This window comes from Elephantulus edwardii, unplaced genomic scaffold (assembly GCF_000299155.1).
Source record: "Elephantulus edwardii isolate Elephantulus edwardi_28Jun2011 unplaced genomic scaffold, EleEdw1.0 scaffold00001, whole genome shotgun sequence".
Taxonomy (NCBI): Eukaryota; Metazoa; Chordata; class Mammalia; order Macroscelidea; family Macroscelididae; genus Elephantulus; species Elephantulus edwardii.
The window spans coordinates 6,139,541-6,157,800 of NW_006399751.1; the positions used below are offsets into that span (position 1 = coordinate 6,139,541).

Sequence of the window (18,260 nt, forward strand, 5' to 3'; positions counted from 1 at the left end):
TACAGGAGGAGATTGCCCCTCCTTCGCATCTGGTGGATTCGAACCGTGCACCTCTGGGATTGCAGTGCAGTTTCTTGCCACTAAGCCACCAGAGCTCCCCATGATGGGCTTTTTAAAAAAAAATCTTTTGAATAGCAGCAGCCCTATTTGTTGGTAAGTGTCCTTGAGTCGGCCGTAAGTCATGTGTTGTTGTCGTGTACGGTGGGAACCAACCTGTAGCTGACCCTCCAGTAGTAAATTACACAGGTGGAGACTGTCCATCTTTCTCCTGTAGAGTAGCTTGTGGATCTGAACCCCTGTACTTTCAGGTTGGCATTTCCTTACCACTATGAGAGTTCCCCTCTCTAATGCATAATGATGCTATATGGAGCAGAAGAAAATCTTACGTTTAGGGTAAATCTATATAAGAAGCCGACTGATTCACTTTTTCTTAGTGTATTTGAACCACTCACCTTTAGGTTGGCAGACCAATGCTTAATACACGGCACCACCAAGGTGGTTTATAGGTATAAAGCATTTAGCATATAATTCATGTTACAACTAACGATCAACCATCCCTGACCTTTTGCTAGCACACAGCGTCCTCTCCGGGCTGACAAGTCAGCCCAGATTCCGTTAACACATCCACAGCTCCTGTGGGGCTGGATGCTCAGGCCACTGGAAGACAGACTTAGTAGGAGGTGCAAATGTTGGCACCAGACGCCGCCTCCCTCTCCAAAAGTAAGTTCTCTTCGCCCTCAGCTCAGCTGATGCCTACCTTTGTACGGATTCAGAGTTGCATTGCTGCGATTGCAACGAGGCCATGACCCTCAGGCCTTCGGGTAGTAACACCCACCGCCCGGAAAGTTGCTGAAGTGTACACCCGTCGCCATGGCAACCTGGCCCCAGCGCCCCAGCTGTGAAGGCGGAGTCAGGACTCGCGCGCTCCGCCCTCTAGCCCGACGTCAGACGCTCAAAGGAAAGCCAAGTAGCAAAGGTGGACGCAGGTCCAGGGTCAGCGCCCCCTCAGAGTTAAGTACCTGCAACAGTTCTAACCCTAGCTCCCAAAATTGGGCGGGAGTTCAGCATTGGCCATAGGAGGGGGAGTTGAACTGAGAGGCAGGAGCCACATTGCTAGCGGGAATTGTAGTTTTCGGTGGTGCGCAAACTCCATTACGCAGGCTTAAGACTGAGCAAGTTTGGACTACATTTCCCAAAATTCCATAGCATCCCGACTTGGGCCGTCCCTGGAGAGCTCTGCATTGTAGGATGTGAAGTACGAAATGTGGCAAGGTGTGGCCGTGTCCAAAGAGAGGTGCCGGACCGGGACTCGGTTTCCCTGCGGCCCCGGCAGGCTCGCTGGCTATTGGCTGAGCGGGGCGGATCTGGTCCCGCTCCTCCCCGCCCCCAGTGACACAATAGCAGCTCCCTCCAAGATGGCGGCGGCGACGGCGGACCCGGGAGCTGGGAACCCGCAGGCTGGGGACTCCTCCGGCGGGAGCGCGGGGGGCGGACTGCCGTCCCCGGGGGAGCAGGAGCTGAGCCGGCGCTTGCAGCGTCTCTACCCCGCAGTCAACCAGCACGAGACGCCGCTGCCGCGCTCCTGGAGCCCCAAGGACAAGTACAACTACATCGGCCTCTCCCAGGGCAATCTCCGTGTCCACTACAAAGGTATTGGCTGCTCTGGCCGCAGGGGGAGAGGCTGGAGCGTCTACGGGACGGCGGTGCCGTCCAGCCCCTGGCCCCACGTGCCCTTTCCCCGGCTCAGATGCCCTGGGTTGTGTCTTAGCTAGTTGATGTCCAGGGTGGTTGGGGTAACCAGGCCGAGGGTTGCCTGTCTCTCTGCTGTGCCCTGAGAGACCAGAGATCCAGAGATGCAACAGGTGTCTAACCCCAGTGCAGGACCAGATCTTCCACCCGATTCTTTCCTGCGTGACCTGGGCTGGCTCCAACCCCAGCTTGATCTGTCACCACTTCTTAGTGTCTGAAGAAAAAGGTGGTTACATCCAAGAGGCCGACGGACTTGTTCTCTTGCTAGACATTCCCGACCGGACCTGGGATTTTGCACTTAACCTTTAGCAATGGTTTTCCGAGGCCGTCTCCTTTTTCACTGCTGGTCACCTAAGTGGACTGCCTGGATTCTGGACAAACCGCCATCAGCACATGCGCCTAAACTGCTTGTATTTTTTCTTGTCTTTATGGGAGACAATGTCTTGGGAAAGGTTTCTGTTCTCAGGAAGAGATGAGCAAAGGTGGGAGAGGTTCCAGGTTGCTCAGCTGTTAACTAATTGGGACTTCAACTGTGTGAGGGCCTCATCTAGCCATGGAGGGGTGAGCTTTTGCGTTGCTGTAGTTTCCACGTAGGCTTCCATTTGCTGAAATATCTTCCTTGCTCTCTCCTCTTAGGTCATGGCAAAAATCACAAAGATGCTGCCTCAGTGCGTGCCACCCACCCCATACCTGCTGCCTGTGGCATTTATTACTTTGAGGTGAAGATTGTCAGTAAAGGAAGAGATGGGTAAGTCCCTTGTTGCTCTAGTTTTCCTCAGTGTTGCCTGTGATCAGAGTTAGAGGCCTTTGGCTCACTCTTGTGACCAGTGGGAGCCTCTAAGCCATGTTTGTTTGGCCTGATTATCAGTGTAGTCATGAGTCTGGGCTGCAGAGAGTTCAATGGTTGGCTTCCATCTGTTTCCCAACTGTGGGTTTGACTGGTCTGTACAGTAGACTTTAATAGTGAATAGGTGGGTTGGGAGGGTAGAGGGACTTCTTTTATAGAGGTGATGCAATGAGATACCTCACAGGTCAGGGAAACAGGTAACACATTTGCATTAACAATTCATCAGCCAGAATGAGGTTTCCCTGGCTAGATTATAGCGCTATGACTTCCCTTCTTTCACACTTTTGCCACATTGAAGGTTCCCTCTTAGGGCATTTAATCATGTGGATGCCCTCGTAGACTTCAAAGAGATAGTTGAAGAGTTTGTAGCGTTCATCAAAGCTTTGGTAGCCTCTGGCCTGTCATCTTAAGGTAAACAGCTTGCACATGGTCAGAATCAGGTGACCTTGCTGCTTATAAACTTGTTTTTCAGTCCAGGAACTTGAACACCAGTTGGACCAGCTTGAAGAAGGTCCTCATTAAAGTCAGCATTGGGGAGACTCCCTACTTTAGGGTGACCTAAGCAGACACAGAGGAGCCTTGGTGGTGCAGGGGTTAAGTACTCACCTGCTAACTAAATAGTTGCCAAGTTTTAACCCATCTTTGCTCTGCGGGAGAAAGACGTGGCAGTCTGCCCTGTAAAGAGTCCCAGCCTTGGAAAGCGTGTGGGGCAGATCTTCTCTGTCCCCCAGGATTGCTGTGAGTTGAGAGCAACAGGTTTGAAAATAGACCCAAGAAATCATGAGAATACAGGAGGGAAGGTTTCTAGTTTTCTTTTTCTTCTTCCCTTGGCCTCTCCTTTTCCCAGTGGTTGTGACAAAGCAGGTGTTTAAAGGTATGAACTAACATAATTGCAGCTGCTGTGAAAAGGCTTTCTTCATCAGTCTTTGGGTCAAGTGTGGGAAGTTTGCCAACTCCATCATTGACCTTCATGCCAACCCTGAGTGTGTTTCTTGAGCATTCAGAGTGCTTCCTCTCTACTGGGGACTGTCCCCTTGTGATGCATGCAAAATACCTAAGTAAGCGTAGTACTGAGGGCAGGACCTCCAGATTAGAACCTTGCCTGCTTCCTTGATACTGTCATTTCCCTGCCTAGGAGGGCTGTGTGACTTTGAGTAGGATTCGGAGCTTCGGTCTCCTCATTTGCCCTTTGGAGAGCTAGGCCAGTATCCGGGCTGCAACTTAACTCCAGAATTCTGTGATTCTGAGATTCTGATAATGGGTAGCTCTTGGGTCTTTTTCTTCTATGTACAAGTAGTACATTTCCAGAGCTTGTTAGTTGTTGTCCAGTCAATTTCAACTCAGGGATTCCATGTGACAGAGTATAGATGTCGTCTACGGCATACACAGTTTTCTTGGATGTAATCTTTATGGGAGCAAGTTGCCAGGTCTTTATTTCACTGGGTGCGTTCAGACTGCCAGCCTGTGGGATAGTAGCTTAACTGAGTGCTTAATTGTGGTGCTAACATGTAGATAATTTACAAATAAGAAGTTTATGTTATTGAAGAAAGGCTTTAGAACCCCCACTTTTCCTTCTTTCTTTCTGATAAACACACACATATTTAATATGCTTAAATTAGTATGAATGAGAATGATCTTTTAGCAGGCACCTCAAAAAATTGTGACTGTGTAGAGTGGAATGTTCCTTGGTGCAGAGTTCCATGTTGCCAAAGATAATGAGAAGCTTTATGTAAACTTGTGGGAGAAACATGGACCTTTGTTACTTTTTTTTTTTCTTGAAACCAAAACTAAGCCTATTGCCATCAAATTGATTCTGACTCACAGCAGTCTTCTTGGACGGAGCAGAACTGCTTAACAGGGTTACCAGAACAGAAATGTTTATGGAAATAAAGTCCAGTCAGAAAAATTCCACGTTTTTCTCCCGTGGAGTGGCTGGTGCATCTGAACTGCTGACCTTTTGGTTAGCAGCCCCATCCTTAACCGTTGTTCCACCAGGGGGTCTTGACTTTCTCTCTAGTCTTATACTTTTTCTACGGGAAATATTCAGACATGAAGCTCAAACTCATTGCCATCAAGTCATCACCTTACTCATAGCTGACTCTCCAGCGAGTTTTCAGAGGCTGTAATTCGCACAGGAAGAGATTGCTCATTTTTTGTCCTGCGGAGCAGCTGTTGGATTCGAACGGCTTTTATTAATAGCACAGTGCTTTACACAGTAGGCTACCGGAGCCCCTATACATTTTCTAAAAGGGAAGTACTCAAACCTAGAACACAGAATTTCTTTAACACGTTGCCGCAAATGACGGCAAATGTGTTTCTAAGCACGGTCGTCAATTTTAAAGGTGTGTGGCAATGTGTTAACTGAAATTAAACATTTCTGTTTTAGACCCAATTTGCTGGAAAATCTGTTTTGTCAGAGCGCCTTATTATAGGTGCCACCTGTAAGTCTTAAAAAAAGGCAAGCATCTTCTCCCTGTGAATACTGTGTGTGCATTTGACTACAAACCTAAAGGTGGTGGCTCAAACTTAGAGATGGCTTGCAAGACAGGCCTGATGCTGTTTCTGAAAGTTCACAGTCTTGAGGACCCTGTGGAGTGAGTACAGGTCTCTCTGATAGTGGGGCCCACCAGGAGGCTCGGCTGGTGGTCCCAGCTTTTCTGTGTTCATGTAACTGTTTGCTGACTTTGAAACATTAGTTTGAAAAAAGTTCCAGGTCTTGTATGTCAGCTTTGTGCAGCCTCAGCTGCTTGCTGTCAGATGGTCATCGTATGAGTGTCCCCTCAAAGCTTCTGTATGCAACTGCTGGAGGCCTTTCCAGGGGCAGGAGGCAGCCAGCTGTTGGAATACTGCAGGTATGGCTTTGAGGAGAGCAGGGGCAGTTATGGTCAGTCATAGCCTCCCTGCCTCGCAGTAAGTGTTGGAGACGTATTACTGACTCGGCTTTAGTCCATGACCCATGTCCTGTGTGACCTCCTCATGGCAGTGTGATCCTCGTGGAGAAGCAGCTGGAATAAGTGATGATGTACCCATTTCAGGCATTAGCCCTGAGATGCTGAAGTGTTTGGTGGCTTCCTGGGCCCCAGGGAATATGAGCTCCTGTGGGTCCTTCCTTGCTGCTACTGCCTTCCCCTCTTGTGGCTCCATTCCATTCCTTCTCTAAAGTGAAGGAAGTCCAGTTGGATACTTAGGGGACAGAGGTTAATGGCACTTAATACTGGAGAAGGGTGGCGTGCTTTGGACTAGGTTTGGTTGCCTGACCATCTCACTGAACTGAGACCTGTTTTTCTGTAGATTTAAATAGGGGCCTCATGAACTCGATTGTCAGTATTTTTCTCCAGAAAGACCTTTGTTCTGTCCTTGTCTTTTGTAAGAGAACACATTAAGTCCAGTCAGAAAAGTTTCATTTCGTTGACTATTTACTCGCAGCTAGACCACGCGAGGTGCAGAGAGAACAGAGGTGAAGCTGGCATAGGCTGGCCTGTCCTCAGGGAGCCTGTGGTCCACCAAGCAGGAAGTGGAGCCGGACAGGACTGTGAGAGATGAGTGGGACTTTCCCAGCAGCTGGGAGCTGTCTGGACCCATAATGCGTATGGTCAATAACTAGCTCAGTGTTAGGATATTGAGCTTCTTGGGGTCTCCGGAAATGTAAGTGAAAGCTGAGGAGAAGGGGCTGAGTTTGAGTCAAGAGCTTTGTGCAGACTGATGGGTTTCAGCTGCATTCTGCCGAGTCACCAGTGCTACCAACCCTGGGGAACAGGTCTGGTGGAGTGAGGAGACATCAGAGCTTGCCAGTGATGCCAGGAGATGGGGAGCACCCAGGGTGATCTGATTGGGAAACCAAGGAGGCCCTGAAGCTGAGGGTCTGTGGGAGGAACGATTTCTTCAGGCAGAGCTCATGGACCTATCGGTGTCCCTGGCTCTTCGAGATGATGCATAGAGGGTGTGGCTGGCCAGGCTGACACATGCACCAATGTGACCCTCAAAATAGACTGTAACATCATCCTAATGGCAGAGGCCTCCTCATGTGATGGGTGGCTCTACCCGAAAACAGCAGGGCTGCATGGGGCAGTGGGCAGGGTGGTGGTGAAGGAGGCTCTCGTCACAGCCAGCCTGCTTCTGCTCACTCCTGCAGCTGACTTCCTTTGGCCAGGCCATAGGGCACTGGTCCATTAGTCCCACACACTGGCATGCTCTGAGCCAGGCCTAAGCTCTAGGTGCACAGGTTTGAGACCCTGCCCAGGAGGAGATCTGTCTAGAGTAAAGATACATGCACCTGTACAAACAGCTTCTGATACAGAAAAGGCCATGGTGTGTATACCAGGCCCAGAAGGGTCCTGAACCCGAGGAGTTGAGGAAGACTTCATAAAAGAGAAGTGATACAGAATCTGGAAAGATGATTAGGGGTTCCAGGTGAATAGAGTGAGAAACAGACGCTCCAGGCAGAAGAAATAGAAAGTGAAGAGATGTGAAACACAGAGCATGAGGTAAACGGGTTAGATTGAAAATGTTTTGCTTGCCAAGGCCAGAGAGTATGAGCTTTATCCAGAAGGCAGAGCCTTGTGGGGACACTTTGAATCTGGCTTTGCCTCGTGTGAGTGGCTAAGGAAGGAAAGGCTCTGCTGGTCTGATTCAGCCGGTCCTTCTGCTGGCGAGGCCTGTCCAGTATGGGCCAGTGGCTGTAGCCCTTGACTCCAGGTGTGGTCTTTCCATAGCTGGTTCCTGTGTCTTTCTTTATGACGAGATGCAGAGGAGGAGTGTTAAAAACTGGTATCCAGGAAGGCTCCTGGGAGGTGAGAAAATTCTGCATGTGTTGTTTTAGGTATTTTTTGTTTCACTAGCTCCAGTTTAAATGACAACACTGTCATGACCTTTATGCCCAGATATCTGTCTGTCCTGCTTCGAGATCACCCAAAGGAAATAGTACAAAGCTTCTATTATTTATTTGAGAGAATGCTATGTCAGGGGCTCCAGTTATAAGGGGCACACGTCAGTTACCAAACCCCCTAATCATGATAGGCATGACTATAAAGAAAATTATTACGAAGGCATGATGATTTTTGAAGGAGACTCAGCCAGCCAGTTGAGATCTTGCCTGCTGCATTCCTAGTCTAGAGGGCCATCCGAGTCCAGACTTTCCACCTATCGGACAGCCTGTGGGCCGCTCCTGCTTTTGCCACTCCAGTCTCCTAGGTTTGTGCGTTTCATGGTGCCATTGAGAACTTTGGCATTCATTTGTGAACCTGGTGAAGGGTCGTGCTCGTCCTCCGTGCCCTCAGATACTGCTCTTGCCCAAGATCGTTACAAATGGTAGTCTTGTTTTCCCTGACTGCACCCTTGAACTGTTGGATACACAAATACTGAACTTTGGAGCTGCGTCTCTTGCTTGGTAACATGTTTTGCTGTTTCTGGAAACATGGAATGCTTGGATGCTGGAGCACCTTCGAGTGTTGTTTGTGCTGGGCACACTGGCATGTGTTGGACTCTGGCATGGTGGGCAAGGACTGGCGTACACATAGTGTCTCCTTGTCTGGAAGAACTGGCCTTCTCTGGAACCTTCCAACTCACTGTAGGAGGCTCCAACTATGAGCTGAGGGTGGGGAGTATGACTGTTTTCTTTGGAACTTGGTGACTTCTTTGGGTAAAGGTAGCCTCTAGAAAAATTTCTAGAATTCATTTCACCTCTCAGCTCTACCTCTACTGTCTTTTCATCCCCTGCACTGTGCAGTCTTTCTCCTGGATGAGTCATCGTGTACAGGGGGTTCCCTGGTAGAGGGGAAGCAGGAGCTCATCAGGTGGAGCTCAAGGAGGATGGACCGAGCAGCCCTGGGGCAGCCTGTCCCGTTCCTTTTCTGGAGCCCTTGGGAAGGAGTCAAGGGCCCTGAAGTGGGTCTCTCTGGTCCAGAGAGTCAAGTTGAGAAGAAGGGAGGGACTCATTACTGGGAGAGAAATGATAACACTGTGTCTACATGCAAAGACAGCTGTCTCCCTCTCCAGAAGGTCTGCAAAATCCAGATAAAACATCTCTGTAAGAGCTCCAAGATCTTTGCTGTTACTGAAATGTGAGCTTGTGGATCTGTTGCTAGAAGTGCTGGATGACTTGGTGATGGCACTCAGCCCCTCTGCTGCAAGGAGGCCAGAAAGTGCAATGCCCTGGACTGCATGAGAGAGTAAGGAAGGGCTGGGTACACCCTTGGCATCCTCCTCTCCTTAATACTGCTCTTCTTCTTTTAAGACCTTAGAGTTTAGAGAGATGACCTGGGATTTAAGGGAAGTTTACTTGAGATCAGAGATAGTGACATTGGTCATATACCCTGCTGTCCCCTGAGCTTCCCTGGCAAACGTTCCACATGAGTCCAAACAGAGGCCCAGAACATTTCTCAGTGCACTGCACGCCAGGCAACTGCTATATTTCGGTTAGAGATCAAGCCCATTGGCCCTTCAGGGCTGAAGTGGCTGGAGGAAGAGTAGTAGAGAGAAGAGAAGGATAGTTGTGCCTGGTCTGAGGACTCAGCTCATCTCTTCTGAAGGACAGTGTCACGGTTGAGTAGAACTGGTTAGAACCCACTTTACAGATCCACATTTATGAAGTTGGTGTGGGCTCTTTTAGACAATGTTTTGTTTCCTAGCAGCTGGGGTGTCAGGAGTTTAAACACTTAGCTGCTAACAGAAAGGTTGTTGGTTTGAACCTGCTCAGCAGGTCTGTGGGAGAAAGGCCTAGTAATCTGCTTCCATAAAGATTCCAGCCCATAGAACCTTCTGGAGCCATTCTCTGTCACATGATGCTATTGTGAGTCAGAATCAGCTGGCATCTAACAATAACAACTGTGTGTGTGTGCGTGTACGCACGCACGTGCTTATTTCACATATACATTTTAAAAATAGATCATTTACAAGAATGCAAAGAATCTCTCAATAGGGGCCCCATTATGCTTTGAAAAATAGACATCAGAGGGGACCAAGAAGGAGAGGCTTAAACAAATGTAGGTTTATAGTTCTGTACCTTATGTCAGTAGAGGCCAGTGCAGAAAACAAACCAGTTTAGACATTTCAAGAAAGAGTTTAAGGTAAAAGAGTTAATGCTTACAGACTCATCAAGACTTAGAATTCCATATAATTACAGATAAGGATACTTTATGAAGCTCTCCTAGTGCTGGAAATAATGAAATATGCTGGCTAAGATAAAACATTACAGACCAGTGAACTCAAGGCCACTTTCTGCAGTGAACACCTGTAACTGGAGTTAGTGGTCAAGTCTGAGTAACTAACAGCGTTCGCCGTGCCCCATGCCCAGCTGTACTCCAGCTCTGTAGTTACGTAGAGTCAGTGAGGCAGCCCAGAGTCTTCTAGATGTGAGTGCGAAGGGAGCCCTCCCACGTTAAGAACTGTGCAAAAAGGTTGCACCTTCTGATTAAAGGTGAAGCATTTGTTTGCGTGTACCAGCCTGTGGGAAATCAAGGCTTGGTATTGGAGACCTCCGTGGGACTATCTGCCAACCCTTTATAGAAGTCTGGAACCCAAAGTGTGTGATTAACATGCTTGGGGCCACCTAAGGGGGCTGGTCTGTCCACTTACTGTCCAGCCAGCTCTGTGAGTGTTTTGATGTTGCGAGTGGCAGTGGGTGTGCCATAGTCTCCTGACTCATGCTTAGAGCAACTGTTCCCCGTGCAGGCACGTCCTGCCAGAGGGCCCTTTGCCCTCTCCATCTCGGATCGTTCTAGGGCCAGCTGCATTCTCTGCAGTGCTCCCCTCCCAGTGTTGAGTTAGACACTTTGAGTCCAGTGTGTGGCTTCCTGGAAGGACAGGATGGGGATATGGCTTCTGGAACAACCGGTCATGGTAGAGGCTCAGGGATTGAGTAGGTGCATCAGGCTATGAAGTGAAATACCTGGTGCCAAATAGCAGCCCTTACTTCAGAGCATTTGGTGTTTTTTCTGGAGATGTTTCCCAGGGGCCCATCGACATTCACTGTTCTCAAAATTCCCCCCTCATTGTTGAGGCTGTTGTAGGTTGTGATGGGAACACGATTGCCTTCCTGTTGAGCTGTGGCTGAGGTGTTCGATGTCCAGATGAAACTGTCCAGTGAGATTCCAGAAGCTCCTTAGAGGTCTGGGTCAAGGGCAGAGGTTATCTGCTCTCTTATCGATGAGGAATTGGTTATGCCCTTCTCTGTCCTGCAAGAATGAACTGAGCCCAGAGCTTAACAGCCTTGTCTCTTCTCTCATTTTTATCACTTTGTGCCAGAGCTCTGAGGGTCTGGAGATAACTAGGTGTCAGAGTGGTTTTAGTCCTTCTAACATATAAAATCCGACTTTCTTCTAAGAGGAAATTGATAAGGAAGCTTAAAAAGGGCTGAATCTGGGTCCTACCGTCTTGATGTTGGTTGTGTGCTTACGGTGAGGGACTTCTTTCTTTTGGCTCTTACATGAGGCCACAGATCTAATTCTTTCTACCAAGGTCTGTGTCAGAGCTTCTGGTCTCATTGAGAGAAGCCAGATAAGTCTCCTGCTGGCATGCAGATGCCCATCGCTGACTCTTTGTGCTTTCATGATATCTCTTGCCCCATTTTATGTTTGCACCTGGGTTTAGAGCGTTTGAGGTAGTGCACAGACATTACTTAGCCAAGAATTGAAGTCTCTAAGTTAGACATAGGGAGCTCTAGTGGTTTGGTGGTAAGGTACCCACCCAAAGGTATGTGGTTCAAATCCACCAGCTGCTCTGTGGAAGATGGGCACTTTCTTCCTTTGTAATTTACTCTCTTTGAAAACCCACCAGAGAGTCAGTTATGTTCTGACTTGGTGATATAAAACAACAACAGGCTAGGGATGGTATGGCGCTTAGGAGCCATGTGTCTAACTTCACTTCTTTTGATAGGGAATGTGAGATGTGGGTTGAAACCCAAGACCTACCGTCCTGAGTTAGGCTGGAGTGTCTCTGGCCAGGCTTTCCGAGTCTGGGTGTGTTCCCTTCAGCGCCCTGCTGTGTAGTGTTCATACAACTCTGAGTCTCTTCAGATCCTTCCCTTCAGGAGGCAGGAAAAGAATGTTGTTCCTGGTGTAGGCTCCTCCAGGCCATCCCACAGCAAATGGATGGTCTCCTTTTCTCTGTGTCTGGTGGCCTGGATTCCAAAGGTCCACACCTTGGTGACCTCAGAAGCCCTAGTCAGCTGAAGCGTTGCTGCCTTCATCTCCCCGTGGTGGGATCTCCTGGGGAAGAACCAGCTGCCGTGTGAGCCGGCCCCTGGCTCTTCTGCTCAGTGCGGATTCTGTTTCCTGATGCTCTTGACGGTGTGCTCATCTGTGCAGGCCGAGCACACTGGGGAGCTGACTGGGTAGGCCAAGCCCCTGTATGTTTCTCTGTCTGTGAAATGTTGCCCTGGGATGATCCAGGGAAGCTCCTTCAGAATGTCGGCAGCCACTGACATTTTTTATTTTATTTTTTTTTAAATCTGAACAGAAGATTTGCCAATTGGATAACACATGTGGGAAGGCCTCCCACCAGGTATCAGTGAGATTGGTTTATTTTGACAAAACATGGAAGCAAAAGCTTATTTCTGATTGGCTTGTACAGTTTACTATTGAAGTGCTGTTAGGATTTCATTGGCCAAGAAGGTGACCTGGTTATAGGGAAACAAGGCTTAAGTTTCCATAAAGATAAGCCTTAGAGGGGTTGTCCTGTTCAGCTGCCCTCCCCCCATTTTGTAAACAGAAAGATTCCATCAGCTGACTATTAAAAAGTACTTTTATATGATTATAAGAGTCTCAAGTGTATTTGTGTTAATTATAGACATTTTAGAAAACCCAAAAGCAAAAAAGATGGATCCAGGCTGACTGGAGGCTACTCCCATGGCAGCAACAGGGTCAGTCAACTCCTGCTGTTGTGAGAGAGGTGGCAGAGGGCACTGGAGGGGCCGTGCCCCCCAGCCTCCTCACTATTTACAAGACAGGCGGGTTTCAGGCCACGTGGCCCCAGTCTGGTCTGACGGTGGTCCTCTGAGGACCTTTGCTGTCCACTGTTCCTCCTCCAGCCTGTTCCCTTATGGATTTGTCTGAGCTTGGCCTGAGCAGTGCCCACACACTGCCCTGTCCTCTCTGGTGCTGGGCTTCTCTGTTAGTGGGTGACCTGCTGACCTCGAGAACCCAACAGAGTAAGAGAGTCATTCTTCTCCCCTTGCCACATTAATAGAAGAATATATAGAACAGAACACTTGGCATTTCAGCTTTTATTTTGTATACAATTACTTGACATTAATTCACCATGTTACGCAACTATCACCACTGTCTGTTTCCAGAATTTTTTATCACCCTGAACAGAGAGTCAGTGTTCTTTCAACACCACCAACCTCTCCTCCCATCCCACCCACCCCTGGTAATCACTAATGAATTCTATGCATTTGCCTCCTTTAAGGATCTCTGGTATTATAGCCTTATGGGTAGGGAGCAGTGCTGCAAGTGCAAAGGCAAATGGTTCAGATCCCCCTGTTGCTCCTTGGGAGAAAGATGAGCAGTCTCCTCTTGTGTGATGTACAGCTTTGGAAAACCCACTGGAGGGAGGTCATCTATGAGTTGGTGCAGTGAATAAGTGAAAGATTTCATAGGGCGGGCTGGTGGGCCGGTGGCGTAGTCTTTAGGGTGTTTCACTGCTAATGCAAAGGCGATGCCTTTCTGGTGGTTCAAACCCACCAGTGACTCATTGGGAGAACGATGAACAGTCTCCTCCCAGGTGACTTAGAGCCTTAGAAACCTGCTGGAGGGTCAGCCATGAGTTATTTTAATTTGACAACAGTGAGCGATTTCATATAAATGAGATCATGCAGTCTTTGCCCTTTTGTGTCTGATGTATTTCACTCAGACTGTTGTTTACAAGGTGCATAAGAGTCACTCTTCTTGTGGCTGTAGCTTGTTGGTGAAGGAGTAAACTGAGCGCTTAGAGGGAGTGCGAGGCCTCACTGCCACCCAGCGCTCATCTGTGGGCTCCCCTCTCTGTCACATGGAATTTCCTCTTTCTACCCTGCTGTCACACAGAAGAAAGAAGCAATCAGGGAGGTTTACCTTACTTTCTTGTCTCTTGTTAGGGAGCTCTGGTGGCCTGAGGTATGGAGTTGTGCTGCCAACGCAAAGCCACGCAGTTCAAATTCACCAGCTTCAAGGGGAGCTCTGGTGGCCTAGTGGCAAGAAGCTGCACTGCAATCCCCGAGGCCCATGGTTCGAATCCACCAGATGCTCTGCCGGGAAAGGAGGGACAATCTCCTCCTGTACCAGTCAGATCTGATTTGATGGTACACAGACACACAAAAATAATAACAAAATAAATGAAAAAATTCACCAGCTTCTCTGAGGGAGAAAGATGGGCACTCTTCTCCCATGTGGTTTATAGCCTCTGAAAACCCACCGGAGGGTCAGCTGTAGGTCGATTCTGACTTGATGGCACGTGATAACAACCCCAACAATGTTATGTGGTTAAGTGCTCAAGTGCTAACTGGAAGGCTAGTGGGTTGATCCAGGGTGAAGGGACTCCAGAGCCCACCTCCATAAAGTGTACGACCTTGAAGACTCTCTGGGGCACTTCTCTTCTGTCCTGTAGCGGTGCTATGAGTCATACTTGATTTGATGGCAATTTTTATTTTCCCTATGGGATTAATAAATTTTCCTCAAGTGCTTGGCATCTGTCCTCTATTTGAAAAGAGCCCAGGTGAGAAACAGCACGCAGAGAAGCTAAGTTCCGTCTGTTGCAGGCACCCGCTTGGGGAGTGAGAGCCCTTCTTGTCTGCCAGGCACAGCATCGCCTCACCCCTTTACAAGGAGTCAATGCTCACCTCCCCTCTCCTTGGCAGGTCCGGGCCTTCAAGTGCGGCCTGCTTTCCTTCACCACAAACTGAGATTGACAGAGCCTCCAACATGTGAACAAATGGGCACAGTGGGACGGCACAAATGAGTGTCCCCCGGCCTCCCCCACCTTGCCAACCATCAGGCCGCACACGGGTGAGCTTTGTCTAACCCTGTTGAATGGCCTACACTGAGGCCAAGGGCTCCCCAATTCAGGATTGTAGCTGAGGCAGCAGCTCTGAGAGGCCGTGTGACGTGGGCTTACGGTGCACAGAGTGACAGAGGTGAAATACGAGTCTGCGTTTGCCCAGTATGTTTTCTCTGAGACAGGTAGAGTTCTTGTCTCGACATTCCTTGTTCACACTGGAAATGCCAGGATCAGAGCGGAGCCGAAGAGGGCCTACTACTTACTCTGGCTCCAGAGTTTCCACTGAGTCTCAGAGAATTGCCCTTTCTTTGGGAGCATGTTGTGTTGGTCACATCCTGGCTTTCTCCAGCTCCCCCCCTCCAGTAAGTTTACCAGCTCTAGTGTGGCGCTCTCCGCGTCTTTCCTAATCCACATTGCTCCTCACCTTGTCTGGGCCTTTGTCATTTCTCACCACAATGGCTTCTGGAGTCTCTTGTGTTCCCTACTTCCATCCATTTTCCAAATATCAGCTACACAATGTTTGAAGAGTTGGCCTTATTCCCCTTGAGCCTCAAGACCTTGGACAGCTCACTGCAAGTGGGTTGCAACTTGGGTTCTTTTGGGTTGTGGGTGTGTGTGGGATATTTTGCGCAGAGCATCCACTGGAAGGTGTTGAGGGCTTGCTGAGAGCCGCTGGAGATGGTGGAGGCACCCTGTGGAAAGGCTTAAGGAGAAAAACCAACTCCACAGTGAAACTAACTGTTACATTGTGTTTTCAATGGCAGGTTACACAATAGTTTAGCTCCCATTCAGTAATTCTATACAGTTATTCAGTGACAGCAGTTACATTTTTCTCAGCACATGAAGATTCTCATTATTTCTTTTCTAATTGTTCTATTTCCATTATTCCCATTTCCCTGCTCTCTCACAGTCTTATCTTTATTTTAATGTGATTGTTGATGACTTGGGCTCACACTGATGATTTTTTTTAAACAATCATAAGCAGACTGTGTTTTGAGCAGATGGGCTGATAGTGATTTCCGTGGAAAGTTCGGGAACCAGAGCCCTGTGGAGAGGGCCAAGCATTACCCTTCCCTGGGTGACCCTTGGTTTCCTGCCTCCACACCAGCCCTTGGTGGTTCAGCCTGGCACCTCTTGGAGATGCCTGAGTGAAGCCATTTCCCCTGCTTGGTAGAAATGCACTGGTCTCTTTGTCCAGACATTTCCTTGGGAAACGGAGGAAGAGTAACAAACTCCGTTCTCCTTCAGGCTTCCCAGTGGTGGGAAGTTGAGACCAGCCCTTGCCTTGTGCAGGTCGAGTCCAGCATGGAGAAGTCAGGCTGTCTCATGGTGAGGAATGGCTGGGGAGGGAAAATGAACCGAAACAGGAGAGGCCTTTGTAGACCCCCTTCCCTCCCCAGAATCTTCTCATGAGGCTTTGGCTCTGGAAGAGAGTCCCTGTTAGTTTAGAGGCGCGTATGGAACGTTATTTAGACCAAGGCCATTACAAAAATAATAACAGTTTTACTGAAGTAAAATTCACATACCATGAAAGTCATAATTTTTAAGTATTCAATCCACTAATTTTTCCAGTATGTTTAGGGTTGTACAACTCTTACCACTGTTTAATTCTAAACCATATCCATCCCCCTAAAAAAAAAAACAACCCTATCCCATTAGTTGTCACCTCACCTCTGGCAACTGCTAATTTACTGTCTATCAATATGGATATATCTTTGTTTAGGAAATTTCACATAAATGGAATCCTATGATGTGGCCTTTTGTGTCTGACTTCTTAGGATGATCTTTTATTTATTTATTTTTAATTTCTTATTGTGTACTATAGACTCGATTCAACTGGCACAGGAGGAGATTGCCCCTCTTTCTCCAGTGGAGCATCTGGTGGATTCAAACCGTGTACCTTTGGGATTGCAGTACAGCTTATTGCCACTAGGCCACCTGAGCTCCCCTTAGCATATTTTCAAAGTGTTGTAGCATATATCAGAACTTTATTCCTTTATATGACTGGATAATATTTTGTTGTATGGCTTTACCACAATGTATTAATTTACTTCATTTATTAGTTTTAGATTTTGTATTGTTAATGCTTTTGGCTGCACCTTCTCCAAGATGTATCTTTTCTTTTGACAGATCATAGGATATTCAGTACTCTTCTCTAACCCCACAGCTTAAAGGCATCGATTCTTCTGTTATCCTTTTTCACTGTCAGCTCTCAGCATCATAGCAAGGGACTGAGAAGACCATGGCCCGAATCAAGCGTATCTTAGTCTTCAAGCTAACATCATTGCTCCTCAGTAATTTGGAGAGGTCTCTGACTGCAGACTTTCCCAGTGCAAAACGTCTCCTGATCTTTTGACTGTTGGTACCAAGTGTATTGATTGTGGATTCACGTAAGATGAAGTCGTTGATAAGTTCAGTTTTTTCTCCATCTAATATGATGTTGCCTATATATCCAGTGGTGAGAATTTGTGAGAATTTTTGTTTTCTTGATGCCTTTGAGTTGTGATGTTGCACAGGATTACTGAATATCTCACGGACTGCTGAAAAACCAAATAGATGTGTCTTTGAAAAAGTGCAGCCACGGTGCTCCTTGGAGGCAAAGATGACGAAGCTTCGTCTGTCATGCTTTGGACTTATTGCTTGAAAGGACTGTCATTGTTGGAAAGAGAGGGAGACCCCAATGAGATGATTGACACAGTGACTACAGCAATGGGCTGAAGTGTGGCAGAGGTGATTAGGATGGCACAGGACAGGACATGGTTAAGGTCTGGTGTTCATAGGGTTTCTGTAAGTCGTACTCGACTGGATGGCATACAACTACAGGAAGTGGGAGTGTGGTGGCCTAGTGGGGAAGGCGTTGTGCTGTCAACCCAAAGGCAGCATTTGCTCCTCGGGAGAAAGATGAGCAGTATCTGTGTGATTAAACAGTCTCTAAAAACCCACTGGAGGATCCGCAATGAGTCAGTTTCAACTTGAGGGCAGTAGGTTGGGTTGAGTGGATGTAAAGAGATATTTCATTGTTGTCTGACGTGCATTTCCCAAATGATTAATAAGGTGGAGCATCTTTTCATGTACTTAATTGGCCTGGCAGTCTGCTGCGACAAGACCACAGCCTTGAAAAACATGCTGCACACATGGGGTTGTTGTGAGCTATGTTGGCCATTTGTATATGTTCTTGGAAGAAATATACATTTTAACCCTTTATTTTTAGATGGGATTATTTGTCTTTTTATTGAGTTAGAGAAGTTCTTTTTATAGTCTTGAATACAGATTTTGCAGATATTTTCTCCATATTTTCTGTGGGGTGTCTTCTATTTGCTTAATGATGCCCTCCTAGAATATTTTTTGAAGAGGAATTAATCTTTTCTTCCTGGCAGTCCGCTGGGTGCAGTGCTTTTTAAGTACTTCCTTTATTTTTCAAGATATTAGGGCTCAACAGCAACAACAACAGCAGGGAGATTCAGGGGGGCTCTCGTGGCGAAGGCCGTAGTGAGTTGTATTGCTAACCCAAAGGCCGAAAGTCTGGTAATTCAGATCTCCCAGTGGCTCGGGGAGAAGGATGGACAGTCTCCTCCCCTCCTGATTCCCGGCATCAGGAACCAGATGCAAGGGCTGCTAAGAGTTAGAACTGACTCAGTGGCAGTGAGCTCGAGTTGGGTTAGGAGCTTCAGGAGGATGAAATGAAATGTGTTGT

At 47.8% G+C, this 18,260-nt stretch overlaps 1 protein-coding gene across 1 annotated transcript in view; it reads left to right on the plus strand.

Annotated features, from left to right (window-relative positions):
• Positions 1–1,311: 1,311 nt before the first annotated feature.
• Positions 1,312–18,260, plus strand: part of RANBP10 (RAN binding protein 10) — a 56,926-nt gene continuing 39,977 nt past the window's right edge. Inside the window, exons 1-2 of the mRNA XM_006878682.1 lie at positions 1,312–1,650; positions 2,386–2,497. Of these exons, the coding sequence (XP_006878744.1) occupies positions 1,416–1,650; positions 2,386–2,497 (347 nt within the window). The 5' untranslated portion in view covers positions 1,312–1,415. The remainder of the gene's footprint in view (positions 1,651–2,385; positions 2,498–18,260) is intronic.